The 25246-nt window shown below is 42.1% G+C and overlaps 1 protein-coding gene across 1 annotated transcript; it reads left to right on the top strand.

The window, feature by feature from the left end:
- Nucleotides 1-2420: 2420 nt before the first annotated feature.
- Nucleotides 2421-24503, top strand: LOC134633428 (stonustoxin subunit beta-like). Its single transcript, XM_065471617.1, has 6 exons — nucleotides 2421-2511; nucleotides 6652-8103; nucleotides 8825-9364; nucleotides 23704-23823; nucleotides 24010-24252; nucleotides 24481-24503. Exons 1-6 carry the CDS (start codon nucleotides 2421-2423, stop codon nucleotides 24501-24503), a joined length of 2469 nt encoding a protein of 822 aa, XP_065327689.1.
- Nucleotides 24504-25246: the final 743 nt, after the last annotated feature.

Genomic DNA, 25246 nt, shown 5'->3' with positions numbered 1-25246 from the left:
TGTGCTACTGGTTTCACATTTGGATCAATGTACAGGCTGATCTGTTTGGTGTTTAGCTTTCCTACTCCTTTGAACACTTTTGGATACTTTTCTTTAAGAGTGTGCTTTAAATCTGTGACAACCGCCACGTTTTCACCTATTTTCAACACTCCTAACTTTATAGCAGTCTTTTTCCCCAGGAGTGGTTCACCATTACCTCTAATCACAATAAATTCAGCGTCTTCAGTCCTGTCACCAATCTTGATTTCACATCTGAATGCACCTTTAACCGTGAGTGCCTGTGCTGAGGAATATGCATATAAATTCCTCTGCTCTTTGGGTACATATGAGTGACATTTTATCTTTTTAGCTTTTAGCTTTTCCCATATGTTTTCTCCCATCACATTACTTGTAGCTCCAGAGTCAACTAACATTTTCAACTCTATTCCCCCAACAGAAAAGGTAAGTTTCTCAGGCACATTATCATGATTTACAGTAAATGCATAATCATCTTGTTCAACAGCATTCACATTTTGTTTCTTTTGTCTTTTTGTACGACACATTTTTGAAAAGTGGTCCTTACCATTGCACTTGTGACATGTTTGTCCTCGTGCTGGGCATTTGGGATCTTTGCCCATGTGGTCAGTATAACCACACCTGTAACACTGTCTGTCTGTTTTATTGTCATCTTTCATTTTTCCTTTTGGTCTGTTGTTCTTCTCTTTCTTTGCTGTAAAAATCCGGCTGACCGTGTCCTCTCCTTTCTTTTCCCCGGCAACGCTCATCGCCGCCATCTGCTCCTCCACGCGTTCACAGTGTGAAGCCACCTCCAACGTGCGAGTTAGAGTTAAGCCTGGACCCTCCTCAAGCAGCTTTCTCCGTACATATTCAGAAGTGCATTTACTCAAGATAGCGTCCCTTATCTGGTTATCATTGTCACCTTGAAAGTCACAGTCTTTTGCAGCTCGCGTTAAACGTGTACAAAATTGTTGCACAGTCTCACCTGGTGTTTGGGACAATTTGTGGAAAGTTTGGCGTGCGTATGCTGCATTCACTTGAGGAACAAAATAAGTGTTGAGCGCAGTCACCGCAGCGGCGTAATCCGTCGCTTCTCCCGTCTGTGGTAGAGTGGAAAAGACGTCCTGCACGTCCTGTCCGGCCAAGTGCAGTAAAAGAGCGCGTCTCCGCTGTCTGATTGCGTCCGTAGCATTATCCGTTAAAATAAGACCTTTCCCATCAGCAAACAACTCGAAGGATGTTAACCACCGCGTCCATCTCGGTCCGAGCGTAGCTGGATCAGTGTAGCAGGCGAACGGTTGAATACCTGACTTTTCCATGTTAGCCCACAAGTTTTCGCTAACACCGTGCCGCCGCTGGGTCTACTTCTCACAAAAACAAATCCTTGTTTATGTCATCCTCGTCGCCATTGTTGTGTGCCCACCTTATTACTTAATTAGGCAGAACACTCTGAATTAAATCAGGACATAAAGCATGGTCTTTATCTGGCTTTATTGAACACTGTCGATCTGACAACTAGCCACCTAACGGGGCCGCACTCGGACAACAACATCCGGTTCAAAGGTCATCCCCTTAAGACATAGTCAAATATCAATACATGACAGCTCCCCATAAAACTCACACTGTCAGCTGTTTGTGTCAGTGGTGAGGAGAAACACACAGATTATTAAATAGATGCACCCGTGTAGCGTGCTGGCTAAACCCAGTAAGATCTGGGTAGGAAGAGGCAATCAATATATGACTATTAGGGACACAATAAGAAAAATTATATATATTATGGATCATTTTTTATACTCCGTGGAACAAGACAGGGATGCCCACTCTCCCCACTCCTCTTTACCTTTCCACAGAACCTTTAGCACAGTCTATACATCAAAACTACTCCTTTATCACTGTCTCCATAGCATGTACAAAACACCATATTTCATTATACGCCATTAACACCATTTTGTGCTAACGTGAAATGGCACTAATGGAGATTTGCCACATTAATGCAGTTATGGAGATTAACGCTGACAGCACTAATTCCATTTATTGAATTTAAACCCATTGTCTCTCATTTCTAGAATTACTATGGCCTACAATTAGTTTAAGGACAATTTCTGAAGAATTATACTATCAGATCCTGAATTTAAATTTAACATAGGAGTTTTATACAAGTCATGTAATTCACAAGTAGACCAATGATTATGGTTAAATAAGCAGTCCATGAGCTTAATGTGGGTCAGATGTCAGGAGGCAGAGTTCAGGAGTCTGACGGCTGTAGGGAAGAAGCTGTTCTGGTACCTGGTGGTCTTAGTCCGTTGTTTTTTTTACTTGTTTTATTTTCAAATTGATTAATTTGTACTTTATCGTTTACAGTAGGATTAACTTTGCTGTGCCTTCCACAAAACTGTCTGTATATTTTTATTTATGTAGGAAGCATGGACTCAAAAATAATGGAGGTGGCTGCTCTGGGTCGACCTTTCACCTTAGGGATGCTCTATGATGCCCGGAGAGATAAACTCATCCCAGGTAACGTGTGACATGTTTAGATTCTCAGTCTATATCCACTGTATCCACACTGAACATCTGGACAGCAAAATCTCACATTTTTATCACAGACGTGTCTTCTTTTACTCACCCCTGAACTCAGTTTTCATTCTATAATCAAAAGTTCACATCTGATATTGGAAAAAATACCAGGTTTATTAAAGTGTAATTTTTTGTTTTGATTGGTTTGACCTGAGAGAAATTTCCAGACATTCAATTACTTCAAACATCCACAATAACATCTGGTTTCCATTTTTGGTTGTGAATTATAATCATACTGTATGTGAATTCAAAGGTGGAGCACAGGTAGGTACAGTTTGTTCTCCAAAATATCAGGACAATGTGTTTATTGAACTGTTGTAAAAGTGAAAAGCAAAAATTCTGATTGAACTTCATAAAATTGGGGGTGGGAATTTAACGCGTTAATCGCAATTAATTAATCTTTTAAAAATGCTTTAAAAAATTTACACATTTAATCACCCTTTGCAATCCAAGCAAAGGGGAACTTTTGTCAATGCATGATTTCCTGGTATATCGATTATTATTATTATTATTATTTAACATTTTTCTAAGAAAAAAAAATTGATAACTGTAAACCACCACGGCAGACCTGATGATAATCACGTGGTTGCTGTAACAGTACATAAAACGGCTGCAGCTCTCCTGCTGCCAGCTGTGCACATCACCACCAACAAAAACAACACAAGCAGAGCACAGGTTTCAAGCTGGCGAGGCGTGATTGCAGATGCCGTGCGGGCCGATGGTGATTTTTCGTTTTTATGGGCCGATGATTTTTTTTGTAACGGTATAAACAATGAGAGGTGGTGGATGGTCCAGATGCTGGTCGATGTGTAAAAATAAGTCAGTTTTTTGGTGGTGGCTGTGGCGGAGCTTCCACAGAGGCCAGCAGGTGGATGAGGGAAAGGGGAGGCAGGAGGAGCAGAGACCCGAGGCGGCCGCCGGTCCGAGTGTCAGGTGAACTGAACTTCAGGTAAGAAGTTATGACCTGCAGTCTATCTGGGTCAGATATAAACCAAGTTTAGTTTATTTTCGTTGTGCTGACTTTTTACAGTCAGTTACAATAACTCGTACTGCGTACTAGCTAGCATGACGGAGTTTCTATACAGCTGGGTGGGTGCTATGATGTTACTGATAGTGAACTTTATTTTATTCATAAGGTTAGTTAGTAGAGTTGCCAACCGTCCCGTAAAAAGACGGAATCGTCTCGTATTCAGAGGAAATATTACGCGTTTCGTATTGAGCTGAAAAGGAACACAGTTTGTCCCGAACTTCAGCTACAATGAAAAAAAGACACAAAGCTGGATTTATTCTGTGTCTTTACTGCACAGCTGCCTCTTCTTCTCTCATTCTCTCCTGTTTCTACTTCAATCATGAAACTGATCAATGATCAGCTGATCGGCTTTTCTCTCTTGTTTGTTTATCATCCACTTTGCGCCAGAAAGAGGAAACCAGCAGATGTCGCGTTAAACAACAGCAGCGAGTTTAAGCTTGATCAGCTGTTGTTAGAATTTATTTAATATTAATTTCTAGTATCAGCTGATGTTTGCTGGAGCCACAGCTGTAAAGCTGCTGGTCATGATGTCGGTTTGGATATGTGGTGAGAGGGAAACATGAAGATGAAACCAGGAGATGTCCTTACTGAATCATCAGAGCTGAACAGGTGATGGAGAAACAGGTTTACCTTTTAGGTGACATGGATGAGTTGAAGGGAAGTTATGAACTGTTTCTGAGAGACAAATAACACCAGGATCCTTTTCTAATTTCATAAAATGTTATTCAGCTGCATTCCTACAAGAGGGAGAAAATCTTTCATCAATCTTTCAACAGCTGCAGTAACTCTTTAAAATACAAGACAGAGTCAGCTGGATTCTACTTTTAACAGTTTACTGGCATTTAAAATTCTGCTTTGCTTTGTTAGTTTAGAATTATAATTATTATAATCATCAGAACTCTCTGCCTGGGAGGGATGTGAGGTGGGCAAATGAACTGAATCATTTCTTCAACAGATTTGATTCAGCCATGAGGCAGTCTCCAACATCGGCTGCAGACTCACCCACCCCCACTGCTGCTGTTCCACCTCTGACACCTCAGACACTTCACACCTCCTCTATTCACCCTGCTCACTCCTCCCCACCCCCAACAACAGCATCCAATACACAATCAACACAAGGCTCCAGCCTGTCTCTCTCAACCACCCAGGTTAGGAGGGAACTGAGGAGGATTAAAGCCAAGAAGGCAGCGGGTCCAGATGGCATCAGCTCGAGGGTCGTCAGGTCCTGCGCGGACCAACTGTGTGGTGTGATGGAGCACCTCTTCAACCTGAGCCTGAGGCTGGGAAGAGTCCCACAGCTCTGGAAAACCTCCTGTGTTGTACCAGTGCCAAAGACTTCACGCCCCAAGGACCTCAACAGCTACAGGCCGGTGGCTCTGACATCCCACCTGATGAAGACCCTGGAGCGGCTGGTCCTGGCTCAGCTTCGGCGCCTTGTGAGCTCATCACTGGACCCACTTCAGTTTGCCTACCAGCCTGGCATTGGAGCGGATGATGCCGTCATTCACCTCCTACATCGTTCCCTCGCTCACCTGGAGACCGCTGGAAGCACTGTGAGAATCATGTTCTTTGATTTCTCCAGTGCCTTCAACACTATTCTTCCCTCGGTCCTGAAGGACAAGCTGGAGAACTCTGGAGTGGACCATCACCTCACTACCTGGATTTTGGACTACCTCACCGACCGACCACAGTATGTGAGGACTCAGGGCTGTGTGTCGGACAGGGTCGTCTGCAGTACGGGGCCCCACAGGGAACGGTTCTGGCTCCGTTCCTCTTCACCATCTACACTGCAGACTTCTCCCACAACTCCACCCAGTGCTTCCTGCAGAAGTTCTCTGATGACTCTGCTATAGTCGGCCTCATCACTGATGGGGACGACAAGGAGTACAGAGGACTGACTCAGGACTTTGTGGACTGGTGCCAGCTGAACTACCTCCAGATCAATGCCAGTAAAACAAAGGAGCTGGTGGTAGACTTCCGCAGGCACAAACATCCTCCACTGCAACCACTGAACATCCAAGGTATGGACATTGAGGCTGTGGACAGCTACAGGTACCTTGGTGTTCATCTGAACAGCAAACTGGACTGGACTCATAACTCAGACGCCCTCTACAGGAAAGGGCAGAGCAGGCTGTACCTGCTGCGGAGACTCAGGTCGTTTGGAGTGGAGGGCCCACTCCTGAAGACCTTCTATGACTCTGTGGTGGCCTCAGCCATCTTTTATGGTGTGGTCTGCTGGGGCGGCAGCATCTCTTCTGGGGACAGGAAGAGACTGAACAGGCTGATCCGCAGGGCCAGCTCTGTTCTAGGATGCCCTCTGGACCCAGTGGAGGTTGTGAGTGACAGGAGAGTGGTGGCTAAGCTGTCATCCCTGTTGGACAACATCTCCCACCCCATGCATGAGACTGTGACAGCACTGAGCAGCTCCTTCAGTGGGAGACTGCGGCACCCACGGTGTGGGACGGAGAGATTTCGCAGGTCTTTCCTCCCCACTGCTGTCAGACTCCACAACAAAGACTTTAACTGATCAAACACACACATCCACACATGTGCAATAACACTAATGTGCAATAATCTTTTCTGGCATCGTTGTATTTTTACTGAGTTGTATATAGCACTTGTATTCTATTTTTATCTTATTGCATATTTTATTCTATTTTATTCTATTCTGTACAGTTGTGTACTGTATTTATTCTTATTTTATTTTATTCTAATTTTTGCTTCATAACTTTTGCACTGTCCACTTCCTGCTGTGACAAAACAAATTTCCCACGTGTGGGACTAATAAAGGTTATCTTATCTTATCTTATCTTATTATTATTAGTAGCAGTTGTAGTATTTCAAAACTGAAGTATAAAGGATGTTACATTCAGTATAAACCAAATAACTTCTTCTGGCTGGACGCATCTTAATGAAAAAATATGAGTATATATGCAAATAAAATGTACTGCATTAAGTAAAATTAAAACACAGTGTACACTCTGGTGCTGATGTTTCTAAGGACTCGTTTTTTTCCCTCTTAACCTTTTTGTGGATCTCATGTCTTAAAGGTGTCACACTGTGGGATAATAAAACTCTGCAGGAGAAGTCAGTGGAGAATAATCAGCACAGCAGTGAGTTTGAAGTCAGTGCGACTGATTCTATTGAAAACAAGTCATCACTGCTGGATGTTAATGCTTCACTGAAGGCCAGTTTCATGAGTGGACTCATTGAAGTTGGAGGATCAGCCAAATATCTGAATGATAAGAAGAAATCTCACCATCAGAGTCGAGTCACCCTTCAGTACAAAGCTACCACCAAATTCAAACAGCTGATGTTGACTCCTAATGAAACCAAGAACACTCAAGAAGCAGAAAATGTGAAGAATTTGGCGACACATGTAGTCACAGGAATCCTTTATGGAGCAAATGCTTTCTTTGTGTTTGACAGTGAGAAGTTAGATCCTAAAAACATTCAGGACATCAAGGGAACCATGCAAACGGTGATAAAGAAGATCCCCTCATTTAATGTTGACAGGAAAGTTGACATCAAGCTGAGTGATGAAGAAAAAGCTGTGACGGATAAATTCACCTGCAAGTTCTATGGAGACTTCATCCTTGAAAGCAACCCTGGAACATTTGAAGATGCAGTGAAGACATACATCCAACTTCCAAAACTACTGGGAGAAAACAGAGAAAACTGTGTTCCACTGAAGGTCACACTGATGCCTCTGAAGATTTTAAATCCAGAAGCTGCTGAGATGATGACTGGTATCAGTGTTGGACTTGTTAGAAAGGCTCAAGATGCTCTGAAGGACCTCTATAACCTGGAATTAAGATGCAATGATCTGCTGGAGGACAGAGTGGTGAGAAACTTTCCACAGATACAAGAAAAGTTGAGCAGATTCAAGAAGCTCTGTGAGTATTTCAGATCTTCACTCCAGGAAACAATGGCTGAGAAACTTCCCTCCATCAGGGCAGGTGAGGAAGATGAGCAGGAATTAGTGAAAGTGTTTGATGACAGAGACAAGTCACCGTTCAGTCAGGAGAGATTAACCAAGTGGATCAAAGATGAAGAGAGAGAAGTCACCATCATCAGGTACTTTGTAGACATGATGGAGGGAGCAAAGATCATCTCAGATCAGTCTGAGCTGGACAGAGAGGTGTTTAAACCAGGAGTAGAGGAAGTTCTCTGCTTTGTTTTCACCTCCCTGAAATCCACTGACCCATATCTGCAGAACATGTCTGACTACTTGGAGAAAAAGAAGCTGGAAGGTACTGATGGTAACACTCCACCTACCCAGGACCAATGGTACTTCTCAGATGAAGTTAGAGCCAAAATGAAAGAAAAGACAGAAGCTGTGAAGAACTGCAGCAGACTGTTTATAACAGCCACTGAAAATGACAAATACAAAGGAGCAACTATCTACCACTACAGGAACACAAACCTGGTCACTGATGGTTTCTCAGGACCTGATGCCACTGATGTGGAAAACGTAACAAACAGAAGAGATCTAATGTTGTGTAAGTAACAAAATAATACTGTTTCATCTTCAGATTAGCTGAACTGTTTAAAGTGAAATTATTCCCATTTATTTTAATTTAATACTGCAGAATCGATACCAGGATGACTTCCTTCATTAAGTCATACTGGGTGCTGTAATTGTTCTTCCTCTTAAAACTGGCCATAAAGATGTGCACAAATAATTAAAATGTCTCAGGTTTCTCTTATTCAGGTTAAATTTGTCTTTGAATAAAAAATATGGGTCCAGCATGTTTCATTGAGAAACAAAATTCTTTAAATGCAGAAAAATAATGTTGGTGAAGAACAATGACCTGCAGATTGTATCCATGTCACTGAAATCACTTTATTAATGTCTGATTCAGCAGTATGAACAGGAACTATTAAAGCAGTGCTGTCAGTGGATCAGTCTGATTGGTTTAGGTTCTTAAACATGTTGTTGCATTTATTAACAACAGTAACTTTCTGTTAATAAAGCCTTTTAATGTTTAGGCTGAACTGTGATTCTGATCAGGTCTCAAAGGCAGCACAGTGTGAAACACAGAATCAGAGAAACACGCAGATAAAATCCATCATCATAATCAAACTCAGACAAGCTGAGGTTTGAGGACAGAGATCTGACGTGTTAAAAACAGACTGCAGATCTGCAATGGACAGATTAACGAGGAGTCAGTGACATCATCATGAATAATGAATTTGATCAGGTCTCGTTCTCTCCATCAGATGCCTGTGGTCTCACCCTGGATCCAAACACAGTAAACAACAACCTCATCCTGTCTGAAGGAAACAAGAAGCTGACAAACGGAGAGTTGCAGTCGTATCCCGACCATCCTGAGAGATTTGAAGTTTGGCCTCACATTCTGTGCAGAGAGGCTCTGACTGGGCGCCATTACTGGGAGGTAGAGCTGAATATGAACAAAGGTGCAGATGCTGCTGCTGCTGTTTGCTACAGAAAATTAGAGAGAAAGGGACGAGGTAGTTTGACTGGGTTCGGGTGGAATAACATCTCCTGGTCTTTGGGCTTTAAATGGGACCCAGACCCAACTTTCTATGCAGAGCATGATAGTAAGACCACTAAACACCCGTTTCCACCTTCTGGCTGCCCCCGACTGGGAGTGTATCTGGATTGGCCTGCAGGGACTCTGTCCTACTACACAGTCTCATTTAATAAACTGAGTCACATTCACACCTTCAGGACCAAATTCTCTGAGTCTGTTTTTCCAGCCTTCAAGGCCTGGACTAAAAACAGCTCCGTGTTGCTCTGTCTGTAAACTTGATGACACATTATTTAGTTTAATTCAGTCCAGCTTTTTACACCAGAGCTGTGTTAAATGTGTAGAGTCCCATCATGTCGGTCACATTTAGTTATTTACTATATGACAGCCAATCAGCCTGTATGATCACAGCTTACAGCCACTCAGAGCATCTTTTCCTGAAATTAAAAGATTGTTTTTGCTGGACATATTTGGAGTTCACATAAATGGGGCCTCACATTAAGAGATAGAAATGTTTTGTTTTATCCACCTGCACATTTCCATGGTTTCCTGCATTTGTGTTGTTTGACCCTCAGATTGATTGAAGCTATCCTTTTCTCTCTTTTTGTGCTTTATGCTTTCATTGATCCTGCAGTTTAATCCTGATTAAAGCCTTTAAATATTTCATGATTTGTTAATCCAAGCGTTTTTTTTCTTTGTAATGATTTGATGAGATTCTGCTTTTTCTTTGTATTATTTTCTTCCTGAGATTAGAATGAGTGGAAGTTAAAATAATTTGTCTGATGTTTTAATTTTAACTTGTTGCATTTGATCAGCTGATTAATTAGAAGACATTTATTCCATTGTTATATCTGAACCATTTTTATTGTTGTGGCTGACTTCATATTTCTTCACATAATAAATGGTCTGATTGATAATTTGATTGATATTCAGACATTTGACTTGCATGGTGAATTCTCATGTAAATCTATTTAATTTCAATAAAGTTAAAAAAACTAAACAAATCATATGAATGCATTTATTTCATATACCCTCATGTTTTAGATACATTTTACCTCATTTATTTTCCTTTACTTCCCTTTTTTTTTTAGACATTTTCAGATGTTTTTATTTTCAGAATTTTGTGACTAATGTGTGATTGTTCCAATAAAATGTTAATAGAAAAGTAACTTTGAGTCCAATGCAACTTACAGTGTTTCATTTTGTTTCACCAAAGGGAAAAATCCCAAAATATTCAGTTTACATGTTTTACACGTTCTAAATTTACAGAGATAAAAGCTTGAAATTTTCACTGGCTTTTCTCACCATCATGATGAATCAGAATCTGTACTTTGGGACAGACTGACTGACAGACTGTACGAAATGAAATGGCTGTCAATGGATGGATGCAAGGATATTGATGGTTATACACTTGTGCAGCACAGAGGATGTATGTTTTGTCACAAGACATGAAATTATAGCTGATTTTTCAATAAACTTCAATACACTTGATTCTGTTCATCTGGACGGAGCGTTTTCAGTGGGAGAAACGTTTCATCATCATCCAGGTGACTTCTTCAGTGTCAGCTGACTGCAGGTTTGCTACCTTACAAACAGTTTTCAGTTTTTGGTTTTGTGAGGCTGCTACAAGACAGAAATGGACTAAACATACAGGTACCTGTGAAAAAAGATGTTCCCATAAATGGCATTAGTATATTGGATAAAAAATGAAGTAACACATTTATTAGGAATATGACTCATTGTCCTATAACTCCTCGCTGTCAGTTTTTTGGAACAATAACTTCACCAATATTAATTGGTCACTGATATGGACTTACAATGAAAAGTATTTTATCACCACTTATCAATCAACATGTATTTCAACTATACTGTGGCATGAGAATGAAGTTACAATATAAGGAGGTTGTTGTTTTTTTAAAGGTAAAAATAACCAGAATACTCATTCCTTTATTTTGATATTTTGAAATTTTATTTGGAAAATGTTACATTCCTAAGTGTAAGTGGTCTAATACAAAACCCCAGTTACCTCAATTCAATGCTGAACTGAAAACCTGCCTTGGGACATGTACCACTCCTATATTCTACACTGTAGAATGATAGAATACTTTAATAAATAAAAAAAAGACAAATCAATCAATCAAACCTTTATTTGTCACATGCAAAGTTTGCACCTGCAGTGAAATTAGAGAAATGATAGAAATATCTACACTTGGTTGGACATATTAAATGTAACATGTCTAACATTATGTTCATTGTATTAATAAATTAAATGAATTTAATAAAAATTGCAGAAGTCAAATTTAAGTCAGTTTCAAATACTGAGCTTGAGTAAACATTAAAGGTGCAATAATTTCTATCTGATATCGCTTTATATCTTGCTACACTACATTTATCTGAAAGCTTACTTATATGGGCAAAGAAAAATCACAAGCTGCAATCATGTTTCTGGTAGAATTAGGGTACTGGGTAGGTAGGAAGAGGCACTCAATATACTACTATTGGGGACACATTAAGAAAAAATGTATATTATGGCAGAGGTGTGGACTCGAGTCACATGACTTGGACTCGAATCAGACTCGAGTCATTAATTTTATGACTTTAGACTTGACTTGAAAAAAGGTTGTAAGACTTGTGACTTGACTTGGACTTTTATACCAGTGACTTGGGACTTGAATTGGACTTGAACCTGTTTACTTGAAAAGACTTGATATTTTACCCAAATCTAAAATTTAACATACATATTATATAAAAAGTGCAGACCATTAATTTACTTTATTCATTCATTCATTCTTACCACACTCCGTATGTATGTGAGCGTGAGCTGTAGCACAGCCAATCAAATTAACCAGATTTAAAAAAAACAAAAAGAAAAACGCTCGAGCCAAAAATGCTGCCAAGAGTAATTTCTTTCGGGTACATAAACTACGAAGTAGTCAACAAAAAAAGAAATGCAATATGCAAAACATGCAAGAAGAGAATCACAGACGGAGATGGAACAACCTCCAACTTTGTCCGACATTTGAAGTTGCATAAAGAACGGTAGGTGGTGCTTTTTTTGCTACGATGAGACAGCTGACTTAGCTAACTTCATCTTATTAGCAAATGTTCTCCGGGCTACGTTGATGATACTGTTTGGCTTTAACAGGTATGATATGTTTGTCATGCTATTTTAAATCCAAGAATAACATGCAGCTTGTTAGCTCAGAATTGTCGGGGAATGGTGAGCAGGGTCCGTTTCAGAAAGTGGGCTCTGTAGCTGTACTCAGGGAAGAGAGTTTCTCTCCGTCTCCTCCCCATCAATAACCCTGTAGATTTAACTCAGTTTAGACTGACAAATATTTATTTTACCATCACATCACAATTCAAAATCACTGTGTTTAATTTGCAATTAGTGTATGGTCGTGTTTAACTTTTGCATGTCTGAGCCAGGGAAATTTTTTTTGGTTAGAAAATCTGGCCCACCTTAGTGTGTAATTGAGTAGTCCTGCTATACATGGCCTTTTTCTTCTGTCATTTATGTCAATACATCAAATAAAATACTTTGATCTTATGTTATTAGCTGTTGTTTATTTGCAAAGGTCAGTTATTCTTAACAGGAATGCTAAACATTGCTTATTAGAACTGTATGCAGAGTTTTGAGAAAAGTGTCTTAATAAATAATTTTTATATTTTTTTTATTTATATTTTTTATTGTCTGAAAACTATGAGGGCTTAAGTGTTAATATTTATTTAGGATTATTAGGATCAACTTAAAGTCAAATGCAATTCATGAATGGCTGTAATGGAATTTCTGACATGAGTCTAATATGCTTACCTCTATCAGATTTGAAGAATACCAGATGAAAAAGAGGATCACAAATGAACCTCAACAGCCTTCCATATCACAGTTTATGGACACTTGTGCCGGACAGTACAGCATGACTCATCCACAGCAGAAAGCTATCACGAATGCATTATTAAGTGACTTGATTATTGGTTGCAACCTGCCCCTTTCTATTGTGGAAAACAAGAATTTTCGGCACTTTCTGACAGTAGTTGACAGAAAATGTCGCAGTATGTCGCAGAACAATTATATCAAAAACAGAGAACCTCGCTGCTGAAAAATGTTCAATGTTAAAAACTCAGTTGAGCGAGACTGATCATGTTTCAGTCACTGTGGACATTTGGTCAGACCGAAGGATGCGGGGTTTCCTTGGTATCACTGTGCACTGGATACAGAAAGAGACAGAGCGGATGCAGCTAAAATCCAAACTGCTGGCCTTTGACCGCTTCAAAGGATTACACACTGGTAAAAGAATCTGTGAGAAATTTGAAGCTATATGTGACGAATACAACATCAAAGATAAACTATATTATTAGTGACAATGCTGCCAATATGCGGAAAGCATTCACTGTTTGCTTCCCCACTGAGCAAGGTGAGGAACATGATGATGATGGTGATCATCTTGACGACCCAGAGCTCTGGCACGACTTAACCTTGGAAGATCAGGAAACAGTAGGTGCTGCTATGGCAAAGACACAGCGCCTGCAGTGTTTTGCGCACACACTTCAGCTGGTGGTGAGAGATGGTTTGTCAGAGACCAAAGTGGCATCTCCTTCACTTTCAAAGTTATCTAAGCTCAGCTCTCTACTGCACACAAGCACAACATTCAAAGATGTGTTTGAAGCTGAATTTGGTGAACAGAAAGGGATCCCTGCTGCTGTAATCACAAGATGGAATTCAACACTGAGACAAGTAAAGGCAGTTCTCCAGTGTGAACATCTAAAACTCTGTGCTGTTCTTGAAATGGCTGGGCACAAGGAGTTATTATTCACAACACGAGAGTGGAACCTGTTGAAGGAGATGGTGGACATCTTGAAGCCTTTTGGAGAAGCAACAGATTTGACACAAGGTGAGAAAATAGTGACGATCAGTGCTGTTGTTCCATCCGTGCTGTCCCTCAGTCACCACCTTGAGAAACTGAAGCCTCAAGTCCGTTTCCTGAATGGTCTGGTCAGGAGCCTCCAAGCATCTTTGAACAAAAGATTTCTTGGAATCTTTATCAGTGTGCGAATGGCTAGAGCAGAAGATGGGATCACTGCCCCCTTTTCAGATCCAGTGTGCCTTAAAGCAGCTGCTTTGGATCCAGCATTTTCTCTGTTGTGGGTGGAACACCATGTGTTGGGCAGTTGTGACATAAAGACAGAGGTGACACAAAAAGTTAAAGGTAAAGATTGAATATAGTGTATATTTTTTCTGTATTTTTTGTCTAAAATTGTAATAAAGGCTCTTTTGCTGTTGTTAATTTGTTTTGCCAGATCTGATCCTGCAAGATGCGGCAGATCCTGCAAAGTCAGAGCAACCTGTGACTCCTGGTGAGGAACACCAAGAGGCCTGTGAAGATGGAGGACTCTTTGCTGCTTACTGTAAGAGGCAGAAGAAGGATGTGGGGAAGAGTCCAGCTCTACAGCTAAGTCACTACCTGGATATTGCTGATGGACAGAACGCCCTCTTGTTCTGGGCATTGAACAGGCAGACTCTTCCTTCTCTGTTTCATGTGGCCACCAGAGTTTTGGCAGTACCTGCATGTAGTGCTCCTGTGGAGCGAGTTTTCAGCTATGGTGGCATCATTCTACGGCCTCATCGTGCACAAATGACTGACAGACTTTTGGCCAATTTGGTCTTATGCAAACGCAATGCAGAATAGTTAACTGAAATAACTTAAAGTGCACATTCTTGTTCATTTATGTATATATATAAACCCAACACCCATCTTGCCCCTGCGGGCGGTTTATCCTTCAAGCTCGGGTCCTCTACCAGAGGCCTGGGAGCTTGAGGGTCCTGCGCAGTATCTTAGCTGTTCCCAGGACTGCGCTCTTCTGGACAGAGATCTCCGATGTTGTTCCCAGGATCTGCTGGAGCCACCCGCCTAGCTTGGGAGTCACCGCACCTAGTGCTCCGATTACCACGGGGACCACCGTTACCTTCACCCTCCACATCCTCTCGAGCTCTTCTCTGAGCCCTTGGTATTTCTCCAGCTTCTCGTGTTCCTTCTTCCTGATATTGCTGCCATTGGGAACCGCTACATCGATCACTACGGCCGTCTTCTTCTGTTTGTCTACCACCACTATGTCCGGTTGGTTAGCCACCACCATTTTGTCCGTCTGTATCTGGAAGTCCCACAGGATCTTAGCTCGGTCATTCTCCATCACCCTTGGGGGCATCTCCCATTTTGACCTCGGGACTTCCAGGTTATACTCGGCACAGATGTTCCTGTACACTATGCCGGCCACTTGGTTATGGCGTTCCATGTATGCCCTGCCTGCTAGCATCTTGCACCCTGCTGTTATGTGCTGGATTGTCTCTGGGGCATCTTTACACAGCCTGCACCTGGGGTCTTGCCTGGTGTGATAGACCCCAGCCTCTATGGATCTTGTACTCAGAGCTTGTTCTTGTGCTGCCATGATTAGTGCCTCTGTGCTGTCTTTCAGTCCAGCTTTGTCCAGCCACTGGTAGGATTTCTGGATATCAGCCACCTCCTCTATCTGCCGGTGGTACATACCGTGCAGGGGCCTGTCCTTCCATGATGGTTCCTCGCCTTCCTCCTCTTTCTTGGGTTTCTGCTGCCTGAGGTATTCACTGAGCACACTGTCAGTTGGGGCCATCTTCGTGATGTATTCGTGGATGTTTCTTGTCTCATCCTGGACTGTGGTGCTGACACTCACCAGTCCCCGGCCCCCTTCCTTCCACTTAGCGTACAGCCTCAGGGTGCTGGACTTGGGGTGAAACCCTCCATGCATGGTCAGGAGCTTTCTTGTCTTTATGTCAGTGGCTTCTATCTCCTCCTTTGGCCAGCCTATTACCCCAGCAGGGTACCTGATCACGGGCAGGGCGTAGGTGTTGATGGCCCGGATCTTGTTCTTACCATTCAGCTGACTCCTCAGGACTTGCCTGACCCTCTGCAGGTACTTGGTGGTTGCAGCTTTCCTAGCGGCCTCTTCATGGTTCCCATTCGCCTGCGGGATCCCCAGGTACTTGTAACTGTCCTCTATGTCTGCAATGTTGCCTTCTGGTAGTTCAATCCCCTCAGTTCTGACTACCTTCCCTCTCTTTGTTACCATCCGACTACACTTCTCCAGTCCGAACGACATTCCAATGTCATTGCTGTATAGCCTGGTAGTGTGTATCAGTGAATCAATGTCTCGTTCACTCTTGGCATACAGCTTGATGTCATCCATGTACAGGAGGTGGCTGACAACTGCTCCGTTTCGTAGTCGGTATCCGTAGCCAGTCTTGTTAATGATCTCACTGAGGGGGTTCAGGCCTATGCAGAACAGCAGTGGGGACAGAGCATCTCCTTGGTAGATCCCACACTTGATGGTGACTTGTGCTATGGGCTTGGAGTTGGCCTCTAGTGTTGTCCGCCACATCCCCATTGAGTTCCTGATGAAGGCTCTTAGGGTCCTGTTGATCTTGTACAATTCTAGGCATTCCAGGATCCAGGTATGGGGCATTGAGTCATAGGCCTTCTTGTAATCAATCCAGGCTGTGCACAGGTTGGTCAGTCTGGTCTTGCAGTCTCGGCTGACTGTTCTGTCTACCAGTAGCTGGTGTTTTGCGCCTCTGGTATTCTTGCCAATCCCTTTCTGTGCCCCGCTCATGTATTGACCCATGTGCCTGTTCATCTTAGCCGATATGATGCCTGACAGGAGCTTCCATGTAGTACTGAGGCAGGTTATTGGTCGGTAGTTGGATGGGACCGGTCCCTTCTTGGGGTCCTTGGGGATCAGGACCGTCCGACCTTTGGTTAGCCATTCCGGGTGTCTCTCGTTAACTAGCAGCTGGTTCATTTGTGCTGCCAGGCGCTCGTGGAGTGCAGTCAGCTTCTTCAGCCAGTAGGCGTGAACCATGTCGGGCCCTGGTGCTGTCCAACTCTTCATACTGGAGACCCTTTCTCGGATATCTGCCACTGTGATGGTTACTGGACCCTGTTCAGGGAGGTCGCTATGGTCTGCCCTCAGATCCACTAGCCACTGAGCATTGCCATTATGGGTTGCATCCTTCTCCCATATGCTCTTCCAGTATTGCTCCGTCTCCAGCCTTGGTGGTGCTCTTCTCTTATTGTTCCCTTGCCACTGAGAGTACACCTTTGCTGGTTCTGTGGAGAACAGCTGGTTTATTCTCCTGCCTTCTATCTCTCTGGTGTACCTCCTCAAGCGGCTGGCCAAGGCTGTGAGTCTTTGCTTGGCAGTTTCCAAGGCCTCAGGTATGGACAGCTTCCTGTACTTCTTAGGCACCTTCTTTGTCGCGGCTTTCTGCAACTCCGATAGTTGGCTGACCTCCCTCCGTGCTACCTTGATCTTAGCCTCTAGCCTCCTTCTCCATGGAGGGTACTGCCCCTTGTGGCTGTTCAACTTGTAGCCAAGCATCTCACTGATCACTGCTGCCGTATTGTAGATCAGCTTGTTAGTGTCGGTAATCGTGGTTGTAGGTATCATCCGTAGTGCTGCATTAACATCATCTAGCAGATCTTCTGAGGGTACTTCACGTAATCTTGGTAACCGGCTACGGGGGATCCAGGTTTCAAGCTTGGCCATGATCTTATCTTTCAGGTCAGTTCCTCTCGCACTCAACAATCCTTCTCCTATCGCACTTGGGGCTATGTACCCAATCTCGGGTGGGGGTGATGATATCTCCCCCCTGACCTGGCGTCCTGACTCCTCCTTGCCGTAGCATTTATGTTGTACCTCGTCAATCTCTAGCTGTGAGAGCAGTCCCTTCTTTCGAATGTTGGAACACTGAGCTACTAGTTGTTTCGCCGTCATTGTGGATGTTGGGTATCGAAGAATCCATAGGTCCCTCATCCTATTCATGTAACCCCTTCTGCCAGGGTTACTTGCGTAGTAGCATTCCAACAACGCCCTGTTTTCGTCTCTTGCCCACCACACAAACACACATGTTCACACCTGTTCACACAGAGACTAGATGACAGAGAGAGGACAAGCTAATCACACCGCACTAAATTTACTGCGATGGTTCATTGTTTTGTACATAAGGAAATCTCAGCACTTTTTGTTTCAACAGGAAGTTCTACTTTTGCATTTTTCACTGAATGTTTATTCTGTGAATTTGTAATTTAGAGGAAGACTATTCTTGCAGCAAAGTTTAATTGAGCTGTACATTATAAAGGTGCAATTTCAGAATTAGTTTGTGCATACTTTGTAAGTTACTTGTTTCATCAGGTAATGAGATAAATACAGATTTAAAAAAGAACACATGGTCTATTATTTAAATCTCACATATAACTGCAACATTGTTTTTTTTTTTTTTAAAAAAGACTTGAAAGGACTTGAAATTCAAAGTTTTGGACTTGGGACTTGACTTGAAAGTTGTTTGTCTTGACTTACGACTTGACTCTGACTTGCTTGACTTTACTTGAGACTTGACTTGTGACTTGAGGATAAAGACTTGAGACTTACTTGAGACTTGCAAAACAATGACTTGGTCCCACCTCTGTATTATGGATCATTTTGAGAAAAAAGTTAAAATGTGCGCTCAAAATGCCTTATTAAAAAGTTAAATTCCTGAAACTTGCATACAGGCCAGTTTTCTTTCCAGCACTGTGCATATGTTAGTGAATTAGAGTCAGTCGTTTTGTGGTCTTGGTTATACTCAGACGTCCCTTTTCTTTTTTGTGATCCTCTGCGGAGAATTTACATTACAGTACATCAACTACACATGAGGGACTTCATAGAAGTATAGTGGAAATGACTGCTTGGCCATATTGTTTCCATTTTCACAAAAGAGTGTAATCACTACCGAAATCAACAACCTTGTGTAATTCAGGAATAGAAATATTGATAAATCCCAGACTTGTGTGTCACATACTCGTACACAGAGCCACTGATCTGATTTACAGATAATGTGACAGATAAACAGACCAAGACCACCAGCCCTGCAACAAACAACAAATGACCAAACTGAGGTGGATAGTGGATCATTGTTAGCATTATTTACACATTTACTGTAAAAATTTTAAAAACTTGCATGTTCAGTAATGCAGTTAATATATGTGTGAAAGCAACAACTGTGAGGGTTTTTATATGAACTACTATAGATAAAGGTTGGGTTTGATGTTTTTGGTCATTTAATTATTTACTTTTAATAAAATCGCTGGCTGCACTGGTTGGCAAGTATCCATAATTCCCTAGAACAGCAAAGTGGATGCTAAGTGTGGGCGTCAAAATATTACCTAATCCAAAGGGGAGTAGTGATATTGCATCACAGTAAGAAGGTCCTGGACTCAAATCCACACTGTTGGCTGTAGCATGCTTAGCAAAACTAAACATAGTGTACATGAGACAATGATCTATCAAAATAAAACAGGAATTAACTGATACAGAGATCAGGACTAATACATACATTTGTGTTGTCATTAAAGTAACAGACAGTAGAAAAAAGAACTACTTTTCTATTTTTGCCATTTTAGAATAGAATAGAATAGAAAAAAAAGTTGATTCTCATCTTTAACCCATGTTTTTGGGTTTAGGAGCGATGGCCTTAGATATCATGTAAGTGGCTGCTCTGGGACGACCTTTCACCTTAGGGATGCTCTATGAGACAAACTGATCCCAGGTAAATGTCAACTGTCCAAACTTACCAAACCAGTCTTTGTTTTTCTGACAGATTCAGACTGTATTAATACAAACCGTAACTTCCCACATATTTATTATTTTATATAATGTTTGTACAGCTGTTATGATTAATTATTATTAGTTATTACTGTCGTTAACCCAAACTAAAATCTTGAAAGCATAAACAGGAAATGTCTTGGTTTCATTCTTTCACTGTGACTCAGCAACATTCAGAAACGTTCAGGTACATTTCTCCTTTAACAAGGCGTTAGTTACATGAATGCACTGACCCCAGCATATTTTGAAACTGGACCTTGACAAATAAGAAGAGTCAGGAATCCCTTGTGTTAAGGGAAGACACATGGAGACCAGTAACGAAATCCAAGGAGCTGTGGGACTAGGAACGACGAGGTATCGAGAGGGGTTGTAAGAACCCAGCTGGGCGGCGTGAGTCTGCTTTATTACGGGTGCAGATAGGGCAGGCGGCTACATATTTCTTGACATCTTTTTCCAGAGATTCCCACCAAAAATACCTTTTAATGAGTGAGCTGGTCCTCCCGCCTCCTGGGTGACAGGCGACTCTGCCTTTGTGGACCCAATCAAACACCTTAGAACGAGCCGATGTCGGAACAAAGCGCCGGTTAGGAGGACCCGTACCAGGGTCTGGTTCCGTCTCCAGTGCATGGCGGATGTCCTCCTCCACCTCCCAGGTGATTGGGCCAACTCTGACTCCGGGCGGCAGGATGGTGTGAGCATCAGGCGGCTCATTCGCCAGATCAAACTGACAGGACAGGGCTTCCGGTTTGACATTGCAGGATCCTGGTCGATAGGAAATCAAAAAGTTAAATCGATTGAAGAACATGGACCAACGGGCTTGACGTGAGTTCAGCCTTTTGGCTGTGTGAAGGTAGGTCAGGTTTTTATGATCAGACCAAATGACGAATGGATGCTCTGCCCCCTCGAGAAAATGCTGCCACTCCTCTAGCGCCAGCTTAACCGCAAGCAATTCCATATCCCCCATATCATAATTTCTCTCTGCTGGGGAGAGGCGACGGGAAAAAAGGCGCAGGGTTGAAGCTTTCCAGCTGGGCTACAGACTGAGACAACACAGGTTTGCTGAGATCGTGATGGAGCAATGCTGGCACAGACGTGAACAGTTCTTTAATCTTGGAGAAGGCAGCTTCAGCTTCATTCACCCGTAGCTAGCCAGGCCCCTGTAGCTGGTGCAGCCGAAGATAGCGTAGGCCCCGCTAGCTGTTCCCCGGCAGACCCCAAGCAGCTGGGGAAAGAGGGCGGCTGGGTGACGGTGAGGAGGAAGCATAGTCTTAAACAGAAGCCCCAGGTACACCACCAACCTGTTCATGTGTCTAACAGTTTTTCCCCACTCGGCGACACACCCGCCGGGGGTCAAACTCTGGTAATTGGCGATTCTGTTCTCAGACATGTGAAGCTAGAGACACCGGCAACCATAGTCAATTGTCTTCCAGGGGCCAGAGCAGGCAACATTGAAGGAAATTTAAAACTGCTGGCTAAGGGTAAACGTAAATTCAGTAAAATCATAATTCACGTCGGCAGTAATGACACCCGGTTACGCCAATCGGAGGTCACTAAAATCAATATTGAATCGGTGTGTAACTGTTAGAGTGAATTGTTAAATGTTTGTCATTTTTATGCTTACCATCCCTACGAAAGGAATTTCACTGTCCCCCTCCCCAGATTCTCGAGGTTCTGGGTGGGGGGCTGTAGTCTTTTATTACAGGCAACATCCTTGTGAAGGTCTTTTTTGATGTAAGCTTCCTGCCCAGCAGGAGGTCACACACACACACACACACACATTCTTACTTACATACAGAAGTTCACACATATACATACAATGCCTTAGAACCATGTGGGCGTTGCTTTGCTGTGTTTTGTGTGAACTGTCTCTCAATAAAAGGCAGCGAGAGGAGGCCGGATTTGGGGTCATTTTCGTGCTGGACACAAATGAGGCCTCCCTTGCGCAAGTAATCGATCGAACGCTGTTGCCTTGTTTTCTTTCATGATGAATAAGTCTCTAGAACTAGCGGGTTTGTGGGAACAGACCCAACAGTAACTTTGCCAAAACAATGTCGGACTCTGTAGTTTTCTCTGGTCCCCTCCCCAATCAGACCAGGAGTGACATGTTTAGCCGCATGTTCTCCTTAAATTGCTGGCTGTCTGAGTGGTGTCCCAGAAACGATGTGGGCTTCATAGATAATTGGCAAACCTTCTGGAGGAAACCTGGTCTTGTTAGGAGAGACGGCATCCACCCCACTTTGGATGGAGCAGCTCTCATTTCTAGAAATATGGACCAATTTATTAAACCCCCCAAAATCTGACTATCCAGAGTTGGGACCAGGAAGCAGAGTTGCAGTCTTACACGCCTCTCTGCAGCTTCTCTCCTCCTGTTACCCCCCCAAAAACCCATCTCCATTGAGACTGTGTCAGCTCCCAAAAAGACAAAAAACAAACTAAAAACCAGCAACAAACAACTTAAACATAAAAAAATCACAAAGAAAGAACAATACAGTATCCACATCTGAACCAAAGAGTAAAACAGTGAAATGTGGATTATTAAATATTAGGTCTCTCTCCTCCAATTAGACTCAATTGGCTTCTCTCAAAATGTAAAAGAACCCACCCACCACTTTAATCACACTCTAGATCTTGTTTTAACATATGGCATAGAAACTGAACATTTAACAGTGTTTCCTGAAAACCCTCTGCTGTCTGATCATTTCCTGATAACATTCACATTTACAATAATTGATTACACAGCAGTGGAGAGTAGACTTTATCACAGTAGATGTCTTTCTGAAAGTGCTGTACCTAAGTTTAAGAATATAATCCACCCACTGTTATCATCTTCAATGGCCTGTATCAACACAGAGCAGAGCAGCTACCTGAACACTACTCCAACAGAGGTCGATCATCTTGTTAATAATTTTACCTCCTCACTACGTACGACTCTGGATACTGTAGCTCCAGTGAAAACTAAGGTCTCAAATCAGAAGTACCTGACTCCGTGGTATAATTCTCAAACACGTAGCCTAAAGCAGATAACTCGTAAGCTGGAGAGGAAATGGCGTGTCACAAATTTAGAGGATCATCATTTAGCCTGGAGAAATAGTTTGCTGCTTTATAAGAAAGCCCTCCGCAAAGCCAGAACATCTTACTATTCATCACTGATTGAAGAAAATAAGAACAACCCTCATGAATGAATTTATGCTTGCACTAATCTGAATGTTCGGAGGGAAATCAAACACATTTTACTCGCAGCACTCAAGCTCACTTACCTTTGTTTGAACGACGGCGAATTCACAACATGGAGGCTTAAAAATAGCCAAATGTTGTACCCAGTCCTTGGTGGATGTGCGCCTCCAGAGATTTATAATCGCGAAATTGGTTCGCTGTGTATGCGCTGACTCTACAGACAAGGTAACAAAATATATCAGGCTAAGTCAATAGCGGTTGGTCTTCAGGGTTTCTACTCCACTGCTGTTATTTCATACGGGTCCACATTTCCAATGCACGCTGTTTTTTTGCAAGGACCGTCTCTTTGCATCCGGACGCAATCTGTCTCTATAACATCCTTTTTCTTTTGCGCTGCTTTTAAGTGTGCTCCGTAGCAATCTTCCTTCCAACACAGTGCGTTTGTTTTGATTCGTGGCCTGCTAAAAAGGCGACGCGCTCCCACAATGCATTGCGACGTGACGTCAACTCCAAAGCCCTATACTTAGGCAGTATCATCAGAAGACATAGCATACATTTTCACTGCTATGCAGATGACACCCAGCTCTATCTGTCCATGAAGACAGGTAACACACACCAATGAGTTCAACTGCAGGAATGTCTTAAAGAGATAAAGACCTGGTTTACTGAAATTTGTTAAAAACAGGCTGTAGATCTGCAGTGGACAGACTAATTAGAAATCAGTCACATTATCATGAATGTGAATCTCTTTTTCTCCATCAGATGCCTGCAGTCTCAGCCTGGATCCAAACACAGCACACTGTGAACTCCTTCTGTCTGAAGGAGACAAGAAGGTGACAAGAGGAGAGAAACAGCCATATCCCGACCTTCCTGAGAGATTCAGTGAGGTTCCCCAGATTCTGTGCAGAGAGGAACTGGCTGGCTGTTGTTACTGGGAGGTGGAATGCAATACTTGTCTTGATACTTGGGTTGATGTAGGTGTTTGCTACAAACAACTTGAGAGGAAAAGAAACAATGATGCATGCAGGCTTGGAAATAATATTTCGTGGTGTTTTACTCACCATCCAGATCAAGGTTCAGATGAAAACCCTCTACGTTTCTGTGCAAAACATAATAATGAGTCCAAATATTACCCTGTTCCTCCTACTGGCTGTCCCAGACTGGGAGTGTTTCTGGACTGGGCTGCAGGCACTCTGTCCTTTTATTGTGTCTCATCTGACAAACTGAGTCATATCCACACCTTCAGAACTAAATTCTCTGAGCCTGTTTATCCAGCATTCTTCATCCACAATCAGCCAGAATTCCGTATCAGTAATAATACAGGACTCATGTCTGGTTTTTTTGTTTTACCTGTTATGGTAATGGTGAAGTTTCCAACTTCAGTTAAGCTGATGTTCTAATATGACAATTAAAAGTGTACAGTAACAGCATGACTTCCACAGCATAACTGGTTTGTATGAACTTTTCTTTCTTTTTGTTCTTCCTGTGATTTAATGCTGAAAAGCTTTTAATGTGTTCATGTTTTGTTGACTTTTGCAGGCATTTTCTTCCAGCTGATGTGAGATTAGAATCCAAGTGATGTAAAAATTCTTTGTCTGATATTTTATCCAATGTGTTGTATTTGATCAGCTGAACAGCTACTTAGAAATTATTCACTTTTATATTTGAAGAATTTTAATTTAGTCTGATTGTTACAGATGATTCTGACTTCATATATTTGATGTGTTGGTATTATATGCTCTTTATTGTTTGTTTGATTGTTATTTAGAGTTTTGACTTTAAGGTTGATGACTGATAATAATTTGTTCTGCATAAGTTGTGATTTGTTTTAGGGGGAAACTTGTTAGTTAACCATAAATAAAAAATGTAAAAAAGCAGGAATCATATATTATTTATACATTTAGCTATCCATGTGTCCTCAAATTTCTAACATCAATAAAAAATGTTTGGGAAATGAGTTTGCCTCTTTATTACTATATAGTATAGAGAAAATAAATATTATACTACTATAAACCAAGATTTTAGACATTCTTATCTGCTGATTGTTTGATTTAACTGATAAATATTTTTAAGTCATAAAATGAGGGAAAAATAACTAATTGTAGCTCACAGTGACATCTATCAGTGACAGTTAAAAACGCAAAGATGTTCAGTTCACACTGAATTCTTCCACAGCATGTCTTTATTCTGTCATCCTTCCCACTGTCGCCAAAGTGCTTGCTCATAGGGGGTCATATGATTGTTGGGTTTTTCACTGCATGTATTATTGTACGATCTACTGTACAATATAAAGCACCTTGAGGCG

This window comes from Pelmatolapia mariae, linkage group LG8 (assembly GCF_036321145.2).
Source record: "Pelmatolapia mariae isolate MD_Pm_ZW linkage group LG8, Pm_UMD_F_2, whole genome shotgun sequence".
NCBI classification, from domain to species: Eukaryota; Metazoa; Chordata; class Actinopteri; order Cichliformes; family Cichlidae; genus Pelmatolapia; species Pelmatolapia mariae.
This window is presented reverse-complemented; position numbering and strand designations above follow the sequence as displayed.